The sequence below is a fragment of the Tachysurus fulvidraco genome, chromosome 5, assembly GCF_022655615.1.
Source record: "Tachysurus fulvidraco isolate hzauxx_2018 chromosome 5, HZAU_PFXX_2.0, whole genome shotgun sequence".
In the NCBI taxonomy this organism is placed as follows: Eukaryota; Metazoa; Chordata; class Actinopteri; order Siluriformes; family Bagridae; genus Tachysurus; species Tachysurus fulvidraco.
This window is the reverse complement of record NC_062522.1, coordinates 8,543,924-8,565,389: the sequence shown is the minus strand read 5'-3', so window position 1 is coordinate 8,565,389 and position 21,466 is coordinate 8,543,924. Positions and strand designations below refer to the sequence as shown.

General features: G+C 36.7%; 2 protein-coding genes across 5 annotated transcripts in view; both read right to left on the bottom strand.

The window, feature by feature from the left end:
• Positions 1-1,580: 1,580 nt before the first annotated feature.
• Positions 1,581-9,229, bottom strand: hsd17b7 (hydroxysteroid (17-beta) dehydrogenase 7). 2 transcript variants are annotated; one of them, XM_047814152.1, is made up of 9 exons: positions 8,824-9,229; positions 7,979-8,182; positions 7,788-7,880; positions 6,852-6,966; positions 5,572-5,766; positions 3,061-3,165; positions 2,411-2,467; positions 1,999-2,106; positions 1,581-1,877 (listed from the first exon to the last, which is right to left on the bottom strand). In XM_047814152.1, exons 1-9 carry the CDS (start codon positions 8,865-8,867, stop codon positions 1,779-1,781), a joined length of 1,020 nt encoding a protein of 339 aa, XP_047670108.1. In that variant the 5' UTR covers positions 8,868-9,229; the 3' UTR covers positions 1,581-1,778. The 2 variants fall into 2 exon arrangements, with proteins under 2 accessions (XP_047670108.1, XP_027010221.1); XM_027154420.2 differs by having other exon boundaries at positions 2,008-2,106; positions 8,824-9,220.
• A 543-nt stretch (positions 9,230-9,772) lies between these two features.
• Positions 9,773-21,466, bottom strand: part of ddr2a (discoidin domain receptor tyrosine kinase 2a) — a 38,626-nt gene continuing 26,932 nt past the window's right edge. For 2 of the 3 annotated variants that reach the window (XM_027154502.2, XM_027154501.2), the window contains 12 exons: positions 20,504-20,606; positions 17,686-17,869; positions 16,493-16,733; positions 16,284-16,349; positions 15,999-16,135; positions 15,477-15,690; positions 14,016-14,227; positions 13,783-13,910; positions 13,425-13,622; positions 12,526-12,760; positions 12,283-12,432; positions 9,773-11,535 (listed from right to left, as the gene is read on the bottom strand). In XM_027154502.2, the coding sequence (XP_027010303.1) occupies positions 11,404-11,535; positions 12,283-12,432; positions 12,526-12,760; positions 13,425-13,622; positions 13,783-13,910; positions 14,016-14,227; positions 15,477-15,690; positions 15,999-16,135; positions 16,284-16,349; positions 16,493-16,733; positions 17,686-17,869; positions 20,504-20,606 (2,000 nt within the window). In that variant the 3' untranslated portion in view covers positions 9,773-11,403. The remainder of the gene's footprint in view (positions 11,536-12,282; positions 12,433-12,525; positions 12,761-13,424; positions 13,623-13,782; positions 13,911-14,015; positions 14,228-15,476; positions 15,691-15,998; positions 16,136-16,283; positions 16,350-16,492; positions 16,734-17,685; positions 17,870-20,503; positions 20,607-21,466) is intronic. The other variant, XM_027154503.2, reaches the window with a different exon arrangement.

The window sequence follows — 21,466 nt, the reverse complement described above, 5'->3', positions numbered from 1 at the left end:
TTGGCTGGTTATAGAAAGGCGAAAACCAATACTAAGCGTCTTGTTTGTTCTTATAATAGACTTTGTTTCTTTGACAAGAAAACCATCAGCATGTTTTGGAGTGAGTATAATTGTTTAAAGGGTTCCAGCTCTGATCCTTAGCTCGGGTTTCTCTCCTGTTCTCAATGCACCATTCCAGATTCTCCGGTATCTTCCCACCTTCCAACAATATGCATGTAGAAGGACTGGCTGCTCACATTTACCCCATCTGACTGTGTGTGTGTGTGTGTGTGTGTGTGTGTGTGTGTGTGTGTGTGTGTGTGTGTGTGTGTGTGTGTGTGTGTGTGTGTGTGTGTGTGTGTGTGTGTGTGTGTGTGTGTGTGTGTGTGTGTGGTGGACTGTGATGGACCAATTCATGAGCTGTTGAGCTGGTAGAGTGTTCCAAGGCAATTTATTTTTAAAAAACTATTAATGTTTATGAATATTTGATCTAGACAGATGGAGAGAACGTTACGACCGTTCAGCCATGCTATAATTTGGAATATTGAATTCAAACTTAAGCTTCTTTAAACCACAAGACAGATCTTCGATGCCATTTAAAAGGGTACTGTAGCTAGGTGATCAGAATATTATGTATTGAAATCCCAGAGCCACCAAGCTACCATTACTGGGCCATTAACCTTTAGCTGCTCAGTATAGAGGCCGTTTACATTGTCACATTTACATTACAGCACAGTGAAATTCTTTCTTGACATATCCCAGCTTTGGAAATTGGGTCAGAGCACAGGGTCAGCTATGATACAGCATGCATGGAGCAGTGAGGGTTAAGGGCCTTGCTTAGGGGACCAACAGTGGCAGCTTGGCAGTGCTGGGGCTTGAACACTGAGCTTCTGATAAACAATCCAGAGCCTTACCTGTCTGAGCCAACTCTGCTCCTGAGATTTGCTCACCACGTCTCAGACACGTCAGTACTGTTTGACTAGATGAGATAAATGCAAATGTCTCTATATAATGGCAACTGCCAAACACTGTAAATGTGCAATCTCACAATTTGCATTTATTGCAAGTTTATCGGATAAGAACTACTAACAGAGATAGTAATTCTAGTGGAAGTGGTAGCTCAGTAGTTAAGGCTTTGGACTAGTGATCAGGAGGTCATGGGTTTGAATCCCAGAGCCACCAAACTGCCACTCCTGGGCACTTACAGTGCCCAGGAGTGTTTGAATAAGATAAATGTAAGTTGTTCTGGGTAAGATCCATAAATGTAGTAATAGACACAGTTTTCAGAAAACCTCATGATATTCAAAGGAACTTGCAATTGTTCAAAAACAGCTGCAGATTTGGGCTGGGATGCGTCTTGTGACAACACGGGTGTCGTGTCAAACATGGGTACAGTCATTACATACAACACCATTCAAAAGCTTGGGATTTTCTGGCTAGAATTCTTTTGTGTTCTATGAAGGGAGAGGTTCAGGACACCCCTTCAGGACATGCTGTTATCAGAAAATAATCTTTAAGGTGCTAACATCACATTGCTGAAATGACAAGTTAAATTCTAAAAACGACCTACTACAGGAATTTTTAAAGAAAGGAGTCAGGTGAAGGTTTAATAAATATTTTATTGTTGGAATGTTGAAGAGAAATGTCTGGATAAAATAAAAGCACATAAGGCACGTAGGTGTATTGTCATAATCCATACATTCGTGTCTTAGGAATATATAGATATATAGATAGAATAGCAGAGCTATTTAAATGTAAAAGTTTAAAAACTTTGTAATCAACTTATTTATTTATTTGGTTTATGCTCCATCTTCATCCTTCAGTTTCTTTCTCAGGGTTTTCTCCATTTCTAGAAGTTTCTTGTAAAGTGCTGCTGAGGTAGTGTCATCAATATCCATCTAAAAAATACACAACCAAAGACAAAATTTCAAACGAACAAATTCCCTTTATTTCCAAATTTCCTTTAGATAGTTGTGATAGATGTGATAATGTAGACATGAGATATGATACATGACCCACAGTTCTGACCTTGCGGCATTGTGTGTAATTGTTTCCCAGTCCGGAGGTTAAACTGTGGTATTTGACCATCGGATCCAGTGTCTCCGGTTTCTGCTTGAACAGCCAAAACTGCAATACAAAACGCACTTAAATAACGACCTTGATACAAGCCAAAACCTTAAACAGCCTCATAATTTAAACTCTTAAAACAGATAAAAGTGATTTTATGGGTTCTCTCTCTCTCTCTCTCTCTCTCTCACACACACACACACACACACACACACACACACACACACACACACACACACACACACACACACACACACACACACACACACACACACACACACACACACACACACGCATATCTTGTGGGGTGGGGGTTGGTGGCGGTGGGCTTGTATGATTTGATGAAGGAAGAGTGAGCGCATACCAAAGCCTCGGCCCCGTTATAAGGTGTGAGGGTGAAGGTATTGGTGAAGATTCTTATCTGATCAGAAAGAAGGAATCCAAAAAGAAACAAAACAAACAGATATTATACAACAAGTAAAACAACTGATGACATGCTGTTATAGGAAAATCATGGGATGGTGTGATGAATTCTGATGTACCCTAAACTCGAAATAAGGCATGATATGCGTAGTATCCCAGTATAGTGTAAATTATTGTGAACAATTACATAACAATATGCAGTAGTGGTGATCGTGTCTAAAGGTTAGATGATGTTATTTGACGTCTAGGGAATTTTCTTTCATATTTTCCAATTTAAAATACTAACTTTAAAATTAGCTGCACCAATACAGTTTTAATTCATAAAAATAAACTTCTTATAAAATTTAATATCACGCCTTCTCAGAAAAGTATATTGTGCTGTAATTTATCACAATATTCATATTCCATCCTCATATCAGCCAGCACTTATATATACTTTTATAAATCTGAGATTTGCCTTGCAGTCTCACTACTGTCCATGCTTCTGTTACAGAGAAAAAAATCAACACCGACCCTTTTTCCGACCCTTTGAGAATTCGTTGGGATAAATATATGCAGACTAAACAACATTACAGGTATGTGAAAACTTACCAGCCACATTATTGGCATGATAAGGGTCCAGAAGAAGGAGGGGAGGATGCCGTATGTGAGGTTAGTCATCACCAATCCGGGACAGATCACTGATGAAAACAGACCCTGAGGGACACAAAATCAGTATCTGTCAGATATCTGTGGCAGCAGATAGGCTCAGTGGTGAATTATGAGTGCAAGGGGGGATTGTGAGTTCCTGGTTGGTGGCTTTGGTGTGAAGAAGACCCTACGCCAAGAATGACATAAGATGCCACCAAATTCAACCTCAGAAGACTACAGAGGGTAGTCCGGACTGCTGAGCGAATTATTGGCACAACTCTCCCCATCTCCAAGACCTCTACTTTTCCAGAGTGAGCAAAAAGGCAAAGTCAATCACTCAGGACCCCTCACATCCAGCACACTCCCTCTTTGAACTGTTGCCATCTGGTTGACGCTACAGAGCCCTGAGCTCCAGAACGACCAGACATCAAGCAATCCACCTGATGAACAATTAACACCATGGAACACACAACACCTAATATTTGTACTATGTATTCCTCAATTGCACATTTCATACTTACACTCTGTACATACATACATACATATTGTCTACATGTTTACTGTTTACTTCAACTGCACATTTCACAATCACATGTGTACATACAAATTGTATATATTGTATACAATTGCACATTTCTCACACTTGCAAATTTGTACATACAATTTTGTCTATACTGTATGTCATTCTGTTACACTGTTACACTGTGAAGCTGATTCTGATTCTGAAGAAGACCCTACTCCAAGAATGATATAAGACAGACAGATTGAAGTTTGCAGGCGATCATCAGGCTTTTGGAGAATTTCTCTCTAGTTTGACAAAACAAAATTTGAAGTGTTTGGCCAAAATAATCAACCCTATTTCTCTCTCTCTCACTCATTTTCTTCCGCTTATCCGAACTTCTCGGGTCACGGGGAGCCTGTGCCTATCTCAGGCGTCATCGGGCATCGAGGCAGGATACACCCTGGACTGAGTGCCAACCCATCGCAGGGCACACACACTCTCATTCACACACACTAAAGACAATTTTCCAGAGATGCCAATCAACCTACCATGCATGTCTTTGGACCGGGAGAGGAAACCGGAGTACCCGGAGGAAACCCCCGAGGCACGGGGAGAACATGCAAACTCCACACACACAAGGCGGAGGTGGGAATCGAACCCCGACCCTGGAGGTGTGAAGCGACCATGCTAACCACTAAGCCACTGTGCCCCCATCAACCCTATTTACGGAGAAAAATTTATTAAGCTTTTAATCCAAATAACAACATATCAACAGATAGAAACATGGTGGTGGCAGCATCATGAGTGAGGTTGATTTGTTAGAAAAGTGGCTGGTGCACAATAATAAACAGCTAGCATCATGATGAAGGAAGAAAGCGAAAAGTTGGATGTAACTGGATCTGACAGCGTAAACATACGTCAAAGTAAAAGCATCACAAATCCAGAATCCCACAGAAAATTTGTAGACCGAAAAAGTGTGTCTAAGAAAGGAGCCCCGCATACAATAGGTCTGTCAGGAGGAATGAACAAAATTTCCAGCAAAGTTTTGTGAATAAATTGGCGAAAGATAGAAAGAGTTTTACTGAAATAAACTATGTGATATTGTCACAACCGGGAAGGAGGGAGACAGACCCGTACGCAGGATAGCTTCAAAGGAATGGGGTTTAATAAATAATATACATGAAACAAGAACACTGACGAAAACTAAACTAAACAAAGGACGATGAAATAAAGACGTTACACGGACATAACAATGACGGGACAATGACGATGATTCATGGTTAAATAGACAATCATGACAATGGGAAACAGGTGTGTAGAGACAGGAGGAGAAGACGAAGGTGGGGGCAGACACGTGACGAGGAACGTAAACAAAGGCACATGGCCAAAAGTCCTGACAGATATATAATATGTCATAGCCACATTCCATTCATTTCAATTCAATTCAGTTCAATTCATATACAGTATAATCTGCATCTGATTGTATATTGGTACATTTTGTGTATTTGTAAATATATTTTTTGTGTATATTTTGCATAGCTTTGTACAGTGTCATTTTTTGTATCTACTGAATCCACTTTATTATTAACTAACTAACTAACTAACTAACTAACTAACTAACTAACTAACTAACTAACTAACTAACTAACTAACTAACTAACCAACTAACTAGAAATCTATGAGTGGAAAATTGAATGTCTTTAGCCCGAGTGTATAGACCCTTTAAATGTACATGCCAGTTGATTTACAAACAAACACTGGTAATATTTGACATCCTGTAGAATGTTATGTAATAAATCTCTTTGCCAATTGTATCCCTGATATTTTAAACAATGCACGTATTGCTTTTTTCACGTTTACATAAATAAACATAAACATGATTTATTCCAAATCTTTTTTTTATAAGTAGAACTGTAAAACAGCAATATACAAAGTGAAATAGATCAAGAATTTATCTGAGCTTCATTCACCTGGCTGTTATAATGACGGTTCAGGGCCAGGCTCAGCAGGTCAGATGCGTATTTAGAGGAGCTGTACGGTTCTGTGCCTTGCTTGTGCTGCAGGTCATCCAGACTGAAAGCAGAACGCCGTGCGTTGCTAGACGAGGTCCAGATCACCAGAGAGCTGTGGCCTGGTTGGCATAACAGGGGCTCCAATTCCCGGACCTACAATCAGAAAGATAACGAGAGCGTTTCTGCACCGAGCTTCATTGCACATAGTTACATCCAACTTTTCACTTTCAATGTAACTGTCTGTTGCTGCAGTATTTCTAGATAATCTTCCTTCATCACCATGCTATCTATTTATTAATGTGCCACCACCATGCTTCATAGATGATATGGTATGGTGTTATTTGGATTAAAAGTTTCATACACATTTCCTCACTGTACTGAACCATACTAAACACTGTACACTATGCGCCTTAACACTTTTAAATGGTATCTATCTAATCTAATCTAATCTAATCTAATGTTCCAAAAACAGGAAGCAGTGGTACCCAAGCTTCTATTACGGATTCTAATCAAATGTGTAAGTGATTTTATCAACATCAAACTTATTTATGAGCAAACTTTGTTGGGCCAATATGTCCCAACACGTCTTATCTGCATCTTATCAAAAGGGAAGGACGCAGGGGCCGTGTGTGGAGCAGAAAAATGAAAGACAGAAGGACAGAAACATAAACCCTCATGGTCACTCTGTGTTCCTGCTGTAGCAGAAAAGCGATACTTCTGTCCTGTAGGCTGACTCGCTAAATCTCCTGCAACTTTAATGCTGATCTGAACCACAGTGTTTCCTTCACCATCTGGTGCAAAGCAGCTCTGTAACGCTGCCTCAGCCAGGACGATCAATTTGATAAGAACAAACAACAAATAAAGCCTAACAAAATGCTAAATAAAAGAGCCATTTTATGATTGCATCTGTTAGACCCACAGTTAAACAGATATGATCTTTTTGTATGCCGTATTGTCCAGGTTTGTGGATACTGTTGGATGTTGTGAATTTCCCACTCATGTATTTCCCAAGTAAGTATCTATCTATCTATCTATCTATCTATCTATCTATCTATCTATCTATCTATCTATCTATCTACCTACCTACCTACCTACCTACCTACCTACCTACCTACCTACCTACCTACCTACCTACCTACCTGTCTGTCTGTCTACCTGTCTGTCTGTCTATCTATCTATCCATCCAACTAGCTAACTATCCATCCATTCATCTCTACTCCATCCATCCGACTACCCACCAGTAAGAAGTGGCCGAACAGGTTGGTAGCAAACACTTGTTGTAGACCATCAGATGTGACGTCGTCTTTCTGCGTCAGTAACCCTTCTCCCGTAGAAAACATGTGGATTGCTTTACTGTGAGCAAATCACAATCATAAAATAATCTGATTATAATGAACTTTCATTCAGTGTAACAATAATCGTTAAACCGAATGCTATGTTTATTAATAAATAAAAAATAATATAGTTGGAAAATTGATGTAGTGTATGAGGAATAAAACTGAATGCTGTTATATAAATAATCGTCCAGTTTTGGGTATGTCAGAGTTCATCACAACATCCCGTTGTGGATTATTATCTAATGGGTTCTGTAAGCGTTCAGACTGATCTCCAACTCCAGCTGTTGAATGACTGAATCTGTTTAGTCAGTAGGTGTTAATTAATTAATGAATACGTGTTCTACATTAGGGGGGCACGGTGGCTTAGTGGTTAGCACGTTTGCCTTACACCTCCAGGGTTGGGGGTTCGATTCCCGCCTCCGCCTTGTGTGTGTGGAGTTTGCATGTTCTTGCATGTTTGCATTAACTTGTTTAAAGTTAAAATAAGGAGTCTAAAGTGTCAGCACTTTGTAACAGGACGTTTGGACATGTAAAGTATGCATTTTCTGTTGTTGTTTTTTTTTTGCCATGGTTCTAGAGAAATAAAAATGTTAAGATGTGCCGCTAAAAGAAAATAATCAATATGTGATATATATGGAGATATATGGAGAAAATATCAACAGTGGCTTGGTGTGATGTGGGTTGATGTGAAGTGGAACATTAACTGCACTTAGTTTTTGTATATTGTTATTTTAAGGCATACTGCAATCATTATTATCACATACTATTTTTCTCCATATTTTGCTCCTCGATTGCACTAATGAAACATATACAGAGAAAAGATTGTAGGATCTGTACCCAGAAAACAAGCCTTTATAGAGAGCCATGAAATCCACCTGTGGACTAGGCATGATCCCAGCATTAAGGTAGAGGTAGTCAAGCCTGTTGAATCTGTTCCAGAAAAAACCTCAGAATTAATAACAATGATCTGATATTAACTGAGTTATCTAAACATTGGAATGATTTCAGGACTCGACTTCAACCTTTACCTCGTTCGGATCTCCTCGGCAGCACTGAGGACAGAGCGCATGCTGCCCACATCTAGCCGAACGAGGGAAACCTGAGCTTTAGGGTGAGAGATGAGCAAAGACTGACGGGCTGCAGCAGCCCTCTGCTCATTCCTGCAGGCCAGACACAGCTGGAGCTGTGCATCTTCACTTAGGAGGCGCTCACACAGGGCCAGGCCTACGCCACTACACACACACACACACACACACACACACACACACACACACACACACACACACACAGTACATTAAGTGTTAAGCAATTGTACAGCACTTTAAGAAGTCTTTTGTGTCTGAGATGCAACTGAACACTTCCTGAGTACACATGCACACACACACACACACACACACACACACACACACACACACACACACACACACGCACGCACGCACAGACACACACACACACACACACACACACACACACACACACACACACACACACAGCAACTAAAAACAATGTCATAATACTTTATATTTTAGTTAAATAAATAAAATTATACAGGTCTTATGGATGTATTGTAATTACATAAAAATACAAAGGTTAGATCTAAATAACAATTAAAAACGATAAGTTATTCTGTCCTTTCCTATTATTCTGACAAATATTCTGCTTTAATATTAATATTATTTATTATTTAATATTAATATTAATCCATGATAAACAAACAAACAAATAAATACATTCTTCCATCCTTTTATATTAATATTTATAAACTGACTAGTATTATATAATATTCATTATATTCCTGCCTTATTTTTTTATTAAAACATGCACATACAATTTATTAATATTAATGTATATGTTTTAAAAGATGTTATATTACCTGTTTGCACCAGTCACCAACACAACTCTCCCCATTCTGTCCATTCAACACACTGCTAGCAGCTCACACCAGCTCTATGGTGTGATTGGATGTCATAAACAAATCAACCAATCACATTCAGTCCAGTCTCTGACGTCATCCTGCTATTGGCCAATGATGTTGAGGCAGCAGTCAGCCCAGGAGTGTGCGCGAGATGTTATTTGATAACAGTGTTGATTAACAGAGGAACAGCAGCAGAGGTGGGACAAGTTGCCAGATTCACAATTTAAACGCAAATTTATTTAAACTTACAGATGTTTGTACATGAACAAAGTAATATAATTTGGAATCGGATAAATTGAGAAAATGATTTCTAGAACAGGGACGAGGGTAAAAGTACTTTACATAATAATAATTAGACATATTTGAATGCATAATAATAATAATAATAATAATAATAATAATAATAATAATAATAATAATAATAACAACGACAACAATACTACTACTACTACTACTACTACTACTACTACTACTACTACTACTACTACTAATACTACTAATATAAAGTAATAATAAACCCAAAAAGGTACGAAAATTTTTTTCTTGTGTCCAAGATTTCAGATAAAAAAAATAAATAAAAAAAAAGCATGGAGATTTACTTATAACATATACATTTTCCTTTAAGTAATGTTAAGTTCCAGAAGAAAGAAGAAATCCGACACAAAAAAATACGTAAAATAATAATTGAAAAAAATCTGGGAAATTATGGACAGAGAAAAAGATATTTCACGTCAACGGTTTATGGTGTGGTAAAGTTTAGAATTCCCTCTATAGAATTGATGATATACTTATTTAGGCTCAATTTCCAAACAAAGAGGGAGTATTGAATAAAACAAAAATAAAATAGAAACTACTTCAATAAAAGCTCTGATTGTTAAATTTAAAGAGAAAAGTATATTTCATGTCATTATCATATGCTGTGTTCATTTTATTTTGTTTCACTTGAAGAAAGCAGGAGCTGGAGAAAATATTTTTGATATAATAACAACATAAAGTAATAATTAGTCATAACATTAGACACACATGGACACTGAGAGTCAAGACACTAGCTGTGGCAGTTAAATAACATCAGGAAGTCATTTTATAAGGCAAGAAAACTGATTCCTTTTATGTGTGAATCTCTACAGCAAACCTTTCACTGACAATTCCCCAAAAATCTAACTGACCAGATCGAAGGCCATCAAAAACCAACCTACAACACAACCCATGTCATACATAGAACACTAAACAAAACCAATACCTTTTATATTAACCTTTATATTAATTACATCTGAATCTAGATGATAGGCAACATCACTGATTAATACATTATACAAACTGATCTTTGCATGTGCAGCGCTTTTGGCATCCCAAATCACATCCCGTATCCCATAGCCATACTCCATCAAAGTCGTCATTGTCCAACTCCACATTACGAATCCAGTTTTTAACCCAAACATCCTTTTTATAACTTCAGCTATTTACAAGCTCTTACAGTATATAATAGGTTCAATTTAACATACAAGCAAAACATAGCTCATATTTTTCTTATATAACATTAATTTGGTATTGTTTGCTAAGAATAATTTGCATATTTATCAGGACACAAAATATAAACAATAGAAAATGAAAAGGATTGATACGTGGTGAAATTATACTACAAATAAAAATAATAATAATAATATTAATAATAATAACTATGTTTACTTTTATACATTGAAGCAATAATTGTCATACAAAATGTGAAACAATATAAAAAACCATAGCGTAATACATACAGATATAAACACAATAATTTGCTTTAAATGTTCAGCAAAGACACTTATTAGAAAAACATTTCCAAATCTAAAAAGGTATAACAAAATTATTAACACTGTTTTTTTTTTTTTTTTTTAAATAAGAAGTCCATGCATGCTTGGGTTTTAGCCACTTCTATAAAAGTGGTTATTAAGTTTATAAAAAGCCTCTTAAAGTGTTATGTGTAATCAATACAATAATATGTTGATGCCTGGACATTAATGTGACACTTTAAAAACAAATTAAACAAATTAAAAATCTAATTCATTTAAGTAAGAAACTGAAATTTCTATTTACATTCAAGCTGTCTGCTGATTTAAAATACAGGACAAAATATGAAACGTTCTTGTGTCAATAAATTTCTACTTAACATTTTTAATGACCCTAAATTCCTTTTACATTTTAATTTGACGACTATATGGGTTTGAACTTTTCTTGAGTACAAAAAATACCAAAACCAAAAAAAAAAAAAAAAAAAAATCTTTACAAATATGAAATAATTTTTCTTTATCAAAAGTGCCTGAACTCACTGCTACATTTTAGCTTCATAATTCTTTACCTTGTGCCACTCCTAGGTGGATTTACTATGACAATTTATATAAAATCCCTGTTGGCTTTACTTAATTGGGTGGCTTTCTAAAATATGTGTGTGTGTGTGTGTGTGTGTGTGTGTGCGCAATGTGTGTGTGTGTGTGTGTGTGTGTGCACGGTTTGTTTATATCCTGCTGCCACTCTAAAGCGTCTCTGGCACAGGAGCAGACATTAAGGTGTATTTTCCAGCAGTATTCGAAGGATCTCCTGAAAAGATGGTCTTTCTTTGGCGTTCCTTTGCCAGCAACTCAACATGAGCTTGTAGATAGGGTCGGGGCACATGGGCGGCTGCGGCAAGTAGATCTGGACACAAATAAAAGTGTCCTTGTGAGTGTTACAGAATAAAAATCAAGATTTAAATGAAAAGGTTAACCAGAAGAGAAACTGTTGTGTTGAATTAGACACACAGTCTCACACTATGATCTACATTAATTTTGTAGCTACTGGAGCAGACACATTGCGTCGGTCAGCTTTGTGCTCAGTTCTTCATCAGTGAACATTTGAAGACTTCGGCAATAAGGAATCGGTGTTAAGTCTGAAATGAACTCAGAAATCACCCTGACTTATTACTTCTCCAGAAGCTCTTGGTTACACAATTCCACTCAATTACAAATTGTTGTAAAAAGGACATATTTACATTTACATTATTTACTGTCCATTACATACTGTTCAGTGTCACCCAAATGAGGATGAGGTTCACTTTCTGAGTCTGGTTCCTCTCAAGGTTTCTTCCTCTTATTATCTCAGGGAGTTTTTCTATCTATCTATCTATCTATCTATCTATCTATCTATCTATCTATCTATCTATCTATCTATCTATCTATCTATCTATCTATCCATCTATCCATCTATCCATCTATCTATCTATCTATCTATCTATCTATCTATCTATCTATCTATCTGTGTGTCTATCTATCTATCTGTGTGTCTGTCTGTCTGTCTGTCTGTCTGTCTATCCATCCATCCATCCATCCATCCATCCATCCATCCATCCATCCATCCATCCATCTATCCATCTATCCATCTTGCATGCTGTTGTAGCTCATCTACCTGTCTCCTTTGGTCTCGGAAGAACTCGCCAGTGTTTTCGATGACCTGCTCATCTGAGAGCTGGGAGTATGGCTGCTCCTTGCAGAAAGTCAGCGTCTCCCACAGAGTCACACCGAACGCCCAAACATCACTGGCGGTGGTAAATTTACCCTGTCAAGGACATTTCAACACAGGGCTTGTCATCTTTCAGGCTACATTTGTGCGTTGCTGAGAAATAAAACCGGTTTATATTCAGAATCTCACCAGAAGGATGCTCTCCCAGGACATCCAGCGGATGGGCAGCACAGCTCGACCCTGGATGCGATAGTAATCTCCACTGTACAGGTTCCTGCTCATACCAAAGTCAGCAATCTTGATGGTGTAGTTTTTTCCCACCAGGCAGTTGCGGGTAGCGAGGTCTCGGTGTACAAAATTCAGTGATGATAGGTACCTCATTCCCGAGGCGATCTGAGCGGCCATGTGCTGTAAGTTACTGTAACTAGAGTCAGTAAGAATAATACAGTGTTAGTGTACACTCGCATACTTAATCGCATACTTATTTTTTTTATATGTAATTAAGTGAATTAATGTTATCTTGTGAAAAAAACATCAAATCGCATTTGCAAATGTAATGTGGGAATCATACAGTATGTGACAAATCCGTTCAATACGTGCAAATAATTGAATCATGTGGATAAAATATACATAAAATAAACAATTCAGGTGTAAAAAAAGAAATTAATCAGGTATAAAAATAGCACATGGAAATAAAGGAATAACAAATAATGTGTATAAATTACAAAAAACAAAACAAAAAAAACAAGAAAAAATACAAAAATACAGAAAATCAATATGTGTATAAATTACAGATAATTATTTATTTAATGAATTTAATATAATTATTTATTTAATGAATAGTTCATAAAAACATCACAACATTTCTAACAATGAAGCAGATGATAATAATAATAATAATAATAATAATAATAATAATAATAATAATAATAATAATAATAATAATAATAATAAACAGATAAAATACGAAACATTTGCAATGTGAATCATGAGAAATTCAGTTCTTCCTTCAGTTCTTGTGTCTTTTCTTTAAGCTTTCACATCAAACCCTATCAGCTCCACTGTGAAGGTTGAGTGCAGATTTGTACCTGACTGTTGGTGCGTTGCTCAGAACGGCGATCATGCCCTCGGGTTCATGACGGGACAGGAACTGGTTGAGGTCCCCATTCTCCATGTACTCAGTGATCATGCACAAAGGGTCTGAACTCATGCACACCCCCAGCAGCCGGATGATGTTGGGATCTTTCAATCGGCACATGATTTTGATCTCTTTCAAAAAGTCATTTCTGTTACGGATAAAAATCGATAAGAAGAGCTGATTAATCGATAACGGCTATTTGATGTGGCGTGATGGATGACGATAGATTCTAAATGAAACGTATTCATTTATTCCACCTTCCAAAGCAATATTGTCATAAAGATGAAGAATAACTGCATGCTTTTTACCTGGCGTTTTTATTTGCGTCAGCTCTTAACATTTTTACAGCCACAAGCAAGGTTTGATTCTCACTGACATCATATGAGAAGTTTTTATCCATGAACTCCTCCATGTCTTCTGCTTCACAAAGATGCACCTATCACAGTTTGACACAGATAGAAGAACCATCATTGGGAAAATCTGAGGAACAGCACAGAGAAAACACATACTGAAAACACACACACACACTGATGGGACTGACCTCTCCGAACTGGCCTTCTCCAAGCTTCTCCTTAAATGTGAGCAGTTTTCGGGGAAATTCTTCTATAGGGATGTCCTTTCCTGATAGCAGGTCCATGGTCACAGCTGGCACGGCGTAGGTGTTTCCTCCCGTTACTCCTTGCAGATTGACGATGTCAGCTTCGGCGTAATGGGGAACACCTTCTTGAGTGGTGGACTGAGTGGACTTGGATGCTGTATAGTGCATATATAAAAGAAGGACTACTAAAAGGAATGTCTGCTCATCATTTTAGAGGAAATCCATTCATAATGTTATTTAGCAACCTATTAGCAACCTATACTGTAGTATGTCCTGCTGATCTTATGATTTTACAGACACACAGAAAACATACAGAGAATAAAAAAATAATGGCCTTTATTTAGAATCAGTGTTTACACGGGGAAGTTACACTGTTAATATAAAAGCAATAGACAATTTAAAAATATTCAAAAATTATATTTAAAAAAATACAAAACAGGAAAATTGCAAACTAAGATTTTCAGATTTTATTGTTTTTTTATTGCTTTTCTACTGTCTATTGCTTTTCTACTATCTTTAACATATATACGACTTCTACCCTTACAGGAGAGAGAGGTCATGAGAAAGAGAGAGAGAGAGAGAGAGAGAGAGAGAGAGAGAGAGAGAGAGAGAGAGAGAGAGAGAGAGAGAGAGAGAGAGAGAGAGAGAGGACAGGGTACAGAGCAGCAAAAAAACAACACTTAATCCAGCACATCTTATTATTTTGTTTATTTGTTTGTTTGCTTTTTAATATATTTCACTCTGACAGTTTTATTACACACCTTAATGAAGCCATGAGATTTACATTGAAGATACAAAAACATTATCATTACACTACATTAAATGTGCTCATCATTTTGTCGTATTAATAAAATAAATCTTTGCTCATTTGATCTCTCTTTTTTAAGTAAACAAAATTAAGATCTTAGTTAATTTTTTTTAATTGTTAGAACAAATACTGTTCGTTATTTAATAAAGTCTTAATAAATATGTATTTAATAGGTGACATATAATTTTTTTTTAATATTTATGACCCAAAACATGAATTTCATAATATTGATTTCTCACTATATGCACAATTCAAAATATAGCTTTCTATCTTTAACTCAGTAATAAAGAAAATAATAAACAAACTATTATAAAGAACCTAGCATCTATGAAACAATATAAACAATACAAGCAATATAACAATAATATTTACAGTTTAAATGTTTGCAGTTGTAAATTTGTGCTAAAAAGTCATTATTTATTTATTCATTTATTTATTTGTTTTTATTGACTGAATATTGTCAACTGCTTTTTGTTACAACAAGGAAATGTATTGAAATGTTTGCTCGAGCCGATGAACCATATACGCTACAGTACCAAAGCATTAGTGAGCAAAAAAAAAAAGGCTGGATTATTCTGATCATAAGCAGAACTCACCAGTGTCCTCTGAGACCTGGGAAATGTCGGGCAGCTTGCGGACGAGGCGTGAGGGCTCCTGGTAATCTGCTCCGAGTGGGAAGATGCGCTCGTAGGCAGAGCTGGACTCCTGCTCGCTGACTACTGAGGAGGTCAGGTTGTTGTTACAGCTGAAGGCTTCACTCTGGATTGACAGGCTAGCAGTTAGCTCGTCGTCGAGCATCCTCCGAGAGACCTAAATATAAACAGAGGAACAGATGAAGATGAAGATGAAGAAGTCTTTATAATTTCCATATATACATTACTGTACAGTGGAATACTTTTCTTCACATATCCCAGCTTTGGAAGTTGGGGTCAGAGCATAGGGTCAGCCATGATACAGCCAGGAGGTCGATTGCATTTATGCTGCAGATTATACTTCATCAAAGCTTTAAGAAGTGTGTCAAATGATACAATAAAGTAAAGTGTGTGTTTGGACATGTAGAGAAACTAATCTAGAGTCAGTCGGAAGCCAGAGGAACGAAGAGACACAACACAACTCACCTTCTCCAGCACCTTCTGCCAGACCTGTCTCCAGAGTATGATGATGATGATGGCCAACAAGATGAGGATGATGGCCACCAAACAGCCAATCAGAATCCGAGTGTTGCTGTCATCTAATTTGTGAACAGGTTTGTCCCCTGAGCAGGGGATACAAAAGTCCAAAGAAGATTTAGAGTTAAAAAGCACCAAGCAGGGGAGAAAGATTTAGATTTAGATGTAGCTCCATTGTGTTTGAACAACAAGACTCAGAGGAGACAAATGGAAATGATCAGCATGAGGTCTAACCTGGGTAGGTGTTGGGTGGAGTGCCGGTGCTGGGGGGCGGTAAACTTGTGTTGTACATGGCTGTATCTGGAATAGCAAGTGAAATGTTAAAGTTAATGTTCATATTTTTGGTAGTAAGAAAAATGCACATTTGATTTTATAATGCCTTTGCTATTAGTAATGGGTAAAGCTAACGATTATTATCAGTTACTGTAAGTATCCATGCTAACCTGACTGAAAGGTGATCTCACTGAACATCATCCACATGTCAGAGAAGTAATATTGACACTTGATGGCACTAGCCATATGGTTTTGGAGGGACACGGTAACAAAGCGAGCACTGGGGTTCCCGTCATCCATCACGGGACTAAAAGACACGGGGTTCGACTCCCAGTCCGAGTCTGAGCGGAAATAACACACCACCTTCTGGAAAACCTTCACTCTGTGAGAGAACATGTTGTTGCAGTGCACCTGATAAAAGGAAAAAGATAGAAAGACAGACATTATGAACAAACATGAAGTATTCTGAAAATGAGTAATATGCAGAATATAATGAAAAATGCATTAACTGATATTCTGAACTTAAACAAAGTGGAATAGTTTTAATACAACTTTAAAAACAAACAACAAACTACACATTTTGTCTTATGTTGAATACAGTAGTGACACTTTTTATAGAAATCACAGGTTTAAAAATTATTGGCACTTTTACAATTAATATTTTTCAGTACAATTGTATCCTTAACACTTTTTACCTTACTATTAATATATTATTTAAAATTTATTATTTTTATTTTTTTTAAAAAAAAGCACTACAACACTGTAAAGCACTGCAACCTTCACTGTTCATGGATGAAAGGTGATATATAAATAAAGTTGTTTATTATTACTGGTTACGATGCTTTGTATGGAGAATAACAGCCCTTTCAAGACTTTCCGGTAAAATCCAAAATGTAAGTTTTGAAGTGGATATTCTTCCGCATGAACATATTATGCTTCTTTATGTTCTGTGATTTTGTACATGCTGATTCTTTAGATCCATGTTTTACATCATTTATTGGGAAATGCTAATTTTGTGTCCTGCAGCCACGTCTGCATGAATTTGGATGAATCCTGGTATGAGTTTTATCCTGCTGCTTAGAATTCATGATGTATCACAAAAATATTCTATATTTCTACTCTAATTTAAATTATGCGGAAAAATATTTTTAAACGATCATTGAAAAAAATAATATTTGAATATTTCTATAAAAATATATATTTCTCTAATATTTCTGTAAAAATGTAGTTTATATTCTGGTAGCCAATATTTTGAATCATTATGTGTAATTTTATTTAATTTTATTTTAGGTGCCAATAATTCTGCAGCTTACTGTATTTTCAGTTAAAAGAAACAATGGATGATTTCACACAGACTCAGTACCTTCATAGTGGTGAAGTTGCGTATTCGGTCGAACTCAAATGTGATCTCTACATATCCATTGGTTTCTGTCTCGTTGTTCCAGCCCACATAGTCATAGCCAGGCCACACATTGTAAACATGGCTGAGAGTGAAATCATCCAGACCACACATACCATCCGTCAACTGGCCCAAACCTTCTGTCATACTGGGGGAGGGAGAGAGAGAGAGAGAGAGAGAGAGAGAGAGAGAGAGAGAGAGAGAGAGAGAGAGAGAGAGAGAGAGAGAGCACAAGAGTGAACAAGGTAAGAAGAAAGTGACCGAGAGGGAGAAAATGAAAGAGTGAGAGATAGAGAGAGAGAACGAGAGAGAGTGAAAGACAACGAGAGGGAGAGAGACAGAGAACAAGAGAGAGAGGGAGAGAGAGAGAAAGAGAGAGAGAAAGAGAGAGAGAGAACAAAAGAGAACAAGTTAAAATACATAGTTAATAGCCAGATTTTTCTCCTGTTCCTCAAGACTATGTATAAATTGTAGGTACAATGTAATAAAATGTTGTTGTTTTTGGTTATGTTTATAACAAACACCAAACATCTCCAATGTTCTTCTCAGTATTTAGCAACTTTTTAGATATTAAAACATATCAAATCTGAGTTGGACAAATCACTAACTTGTGTTGATTGTGAAGATCAAACAGATTTTGTCTCTGTGTAATTAGTTTATGTTGTGATTGTCCGGTGGGCAAAAACGCACGATTCCTTACTGACCATCACAATACAAAGGAAGATATGAATTTGAACTGAAGTTCTGTTTAAAGTTAATGTGCTTCATTGTGGCACAACACACATTAAAGCTGTAACTATACTGTAGCGCACTGTGTTTGCACCAACTGCTGTACAACACACTTCTGACCACATTTTAACCAGCTGGATGAATTGGCGTATGTGGAAACTTATCGAACAGTAAAACATATCCTCAGAGAGACAATACAATATATTAATTGTATCTTTCATGTAATGAGAACATGACGTTTCATAGCTGAAATGTTTTTATCGTCTACTAACATGATTGTATATTTGTTCGTTTCCCGCTGTCTCAGAGAACAGAAATGGGTTTTTACATCACCAAAAATAAAAACATTGAAATCCTGAGTATCTTCTTTCATATGAGCTTCATATTAAGCACCACTGTGGAGTGAGACATGACAAAGACATTTACTGATGAACATGGACAAAACAAAAAAGCTTCGGCTTCTCTTCTTCTACCCATCCCGAGGCATCCAGAGATTGTTCCAGCTCCAGTTGTTTTCCGTGTCATGAAGATTTTGGACCGTCATTGAGATGAGGTAAACCCTGGAAGGATCCTGAGGCATCTAGAGATGTACCAGCTCCAGTTGGATTCTACTTCATAAAGTATTCAGACATTCTAAGAGGAGATGTGAACTCCATTTGGTCTTTGAGGACAACATCCACCTCATCAGTACACAATTGTCAGACTGTATATTTTTAATCACACCCTCCAGTGTCACCCAAATGAGGAGTCTGGTTCCTCTCAAGGTTTCTTCCTTTACCATTGAAGGGAGTTTTACCTCACCACAGTCACCTGAGTCACCTCAGACTTGTTCATTGGGGATAAATACAAACATTTAAATATTATATCTAATATTAATCTTGAATTTTTGTATTATATTATTATTTATAATAATCTTTTGTTCTATGTTTATGTTCTGTAAAGCTGCTTCGAGACCATTTCCATTGTTCGTTAAAAGCGCTATACAAATAAATTTGAAGTGAATTGAATTTGAACTAGATAATTAGCTTGAACTAAAACACAGAGCTGGTAGCAAAACTTGAATTTTATTTACGCGATCGTCTAGCTAACAAATTTAAAAACTTATACCTTTTCATCTCTTCCCTATATTCATCATTTATATTTGAGGATCTATTAGCAAACCGAAATACAGCGATACAACTTGTGTTATAAAAATGTCTTCAAGAAGCACGATATAATATTTTACAATACATTAATCTTCTATATTTGACTCCGTTCTGGGGTAAAATGTGTGGACATGTTTCTCCACAAGGGGGTAGTAATGCTTTAATAACCACCAGCAACCTCATTAACACAAACAGAAGTGTTTCATTTAACTGTAATTCATTTAATGACTGTGACAATGTGGGGTGTATTTTGTGGTGTGTTTTTTAGACACACACGTAAACACACGTTCGTGTAAAAAATTGTACAGGAAGACAACACATACACACACACACACACACACACACACACACACACACACACACACACACACACACACACACACACACACATGCACACACTCATGGAAAGCATTATTTAGGAGGACGTGAGTCAAATCCTTCCATGAACATTGAAACCACCCTCATCATCTCTGTGTCTTGCTGTAGTCATGGAAACCAATAACACTGAAACTTGTTCATCCTAAGTGTATTAAAACCAATTTCCCTTGTCCTAAGCTTTCAGTAAACCACACTGACTTGTTTCAAACAGCTCAGAGTTAGCGTGGGAGGATGGCAAACCGCAACACACACACACACACACACACACACACACACACACACACACACACACACACACACACACACACACACACACACACACACACACACACACACATCAATATTGTTTATAGGCTCAGAAACAGAGACAGGCTGTTCTTCCTGTTACTGTTACAAACCATCAAGCTCAAAATGGACACTAGCATTACAGTTTACTGTTTGGCTTGAATTAAATAAGCAGGAACTAACATCATTGTACAATTTCTTCCTGAGCCTAAAGATTCTCTTCCAACAGATGTTATCGAACCAACCTTTGAATTATGGCACCGTCATACACCGAGTCATTGAGGTAAACCTCCTGGTCCTGGAAGACCATCCCCTGACCGAGTGGAGCATTGTATGACACCAGACCATCTGCAAACAGACAGAAGGAATTATAATTGCTTTAAGAGGAAAAAAAAAGTTTCAAGACTGCTGTCTCTAGTTGTTTAACACTTTTTTTGAATGGTTAGCTTCACACTTTCTTATACACTTAGATGTAGATCCTTGTGATATCTCTTGTTGGGTTTTCCTGTGTAATATTTCATTTAAATTTTTATTGCTGCATGATAAAGGGATAAAGGTATTTACAATAAAAATTGCGAATTCAAGCTTAAGTAATAAATTCTGAAGCTTCAAAAAAATAAAATACACTAAAATGTTTTTTAAAAAAAATCTTTGAGGCAAATGTTTTTGGTTTTTTTTTGCTTTTTTTAAAAAATGTGAAATGCTGAAAAAACTTGGTTATTTTGGTAATTACTCTGCATTTATGTATGAAAATCAGTGTGCATCTTAATAAGAAATCTTCCATTCAAGTAAAACAGCCCTAATTGTTTAAATTGTGTTGTCAAAAACAAATTGTCCAAATCCAGGGCATTATGACCTCCACTGACCTTCTAACGCTACGATGTGATGTTTGGCTGTTTTTTAACATTATAAACAGCAAAGATATTAATCTTCTTACACCGTTTACTTTATATTTAAACACAATGATGAGTAACCTTTTTTATGACTGTTAACCTGAACCCATGAGCTGAATGTGAGACTGCAATAAGGAAGTAACTAAAATGACATGGAAAAGAATTTCAAGTGGATCTCAGTTAAAGGGAATAAAGTTCATCGGTATGCATGAGAGATATCATCCAGTTAATTACTTCTGTCCTAAGATTGATTAACAGAAACATTATTATTATTATTATTATTATTATTATTATTATTATTATTATTATTATTAT

Coding starts and splice junctions, on each gene's coding strand:
- hsd17b7 (XM_047814152.1), bottom strand. CDS start 8,867: ATGGACAGAATGGGGAGAGTTGTGTTGGTGACTGGTGCAAACAG. Junction 7,881..7,978: donor GCCGAGGAGATCCGAACGAG/GTAAAGGTTGAA, acceptor TTTCTGGAACAG/ATTCAACAGGCTTGACTACC. Junction 2,107..2,410: donor ATAACGGGGCCGAGGCTTTG/GTATGCGCTCAC, acceptor TTTGTATTGCAG/TTTTGGCTGTTCAAGCAGAA.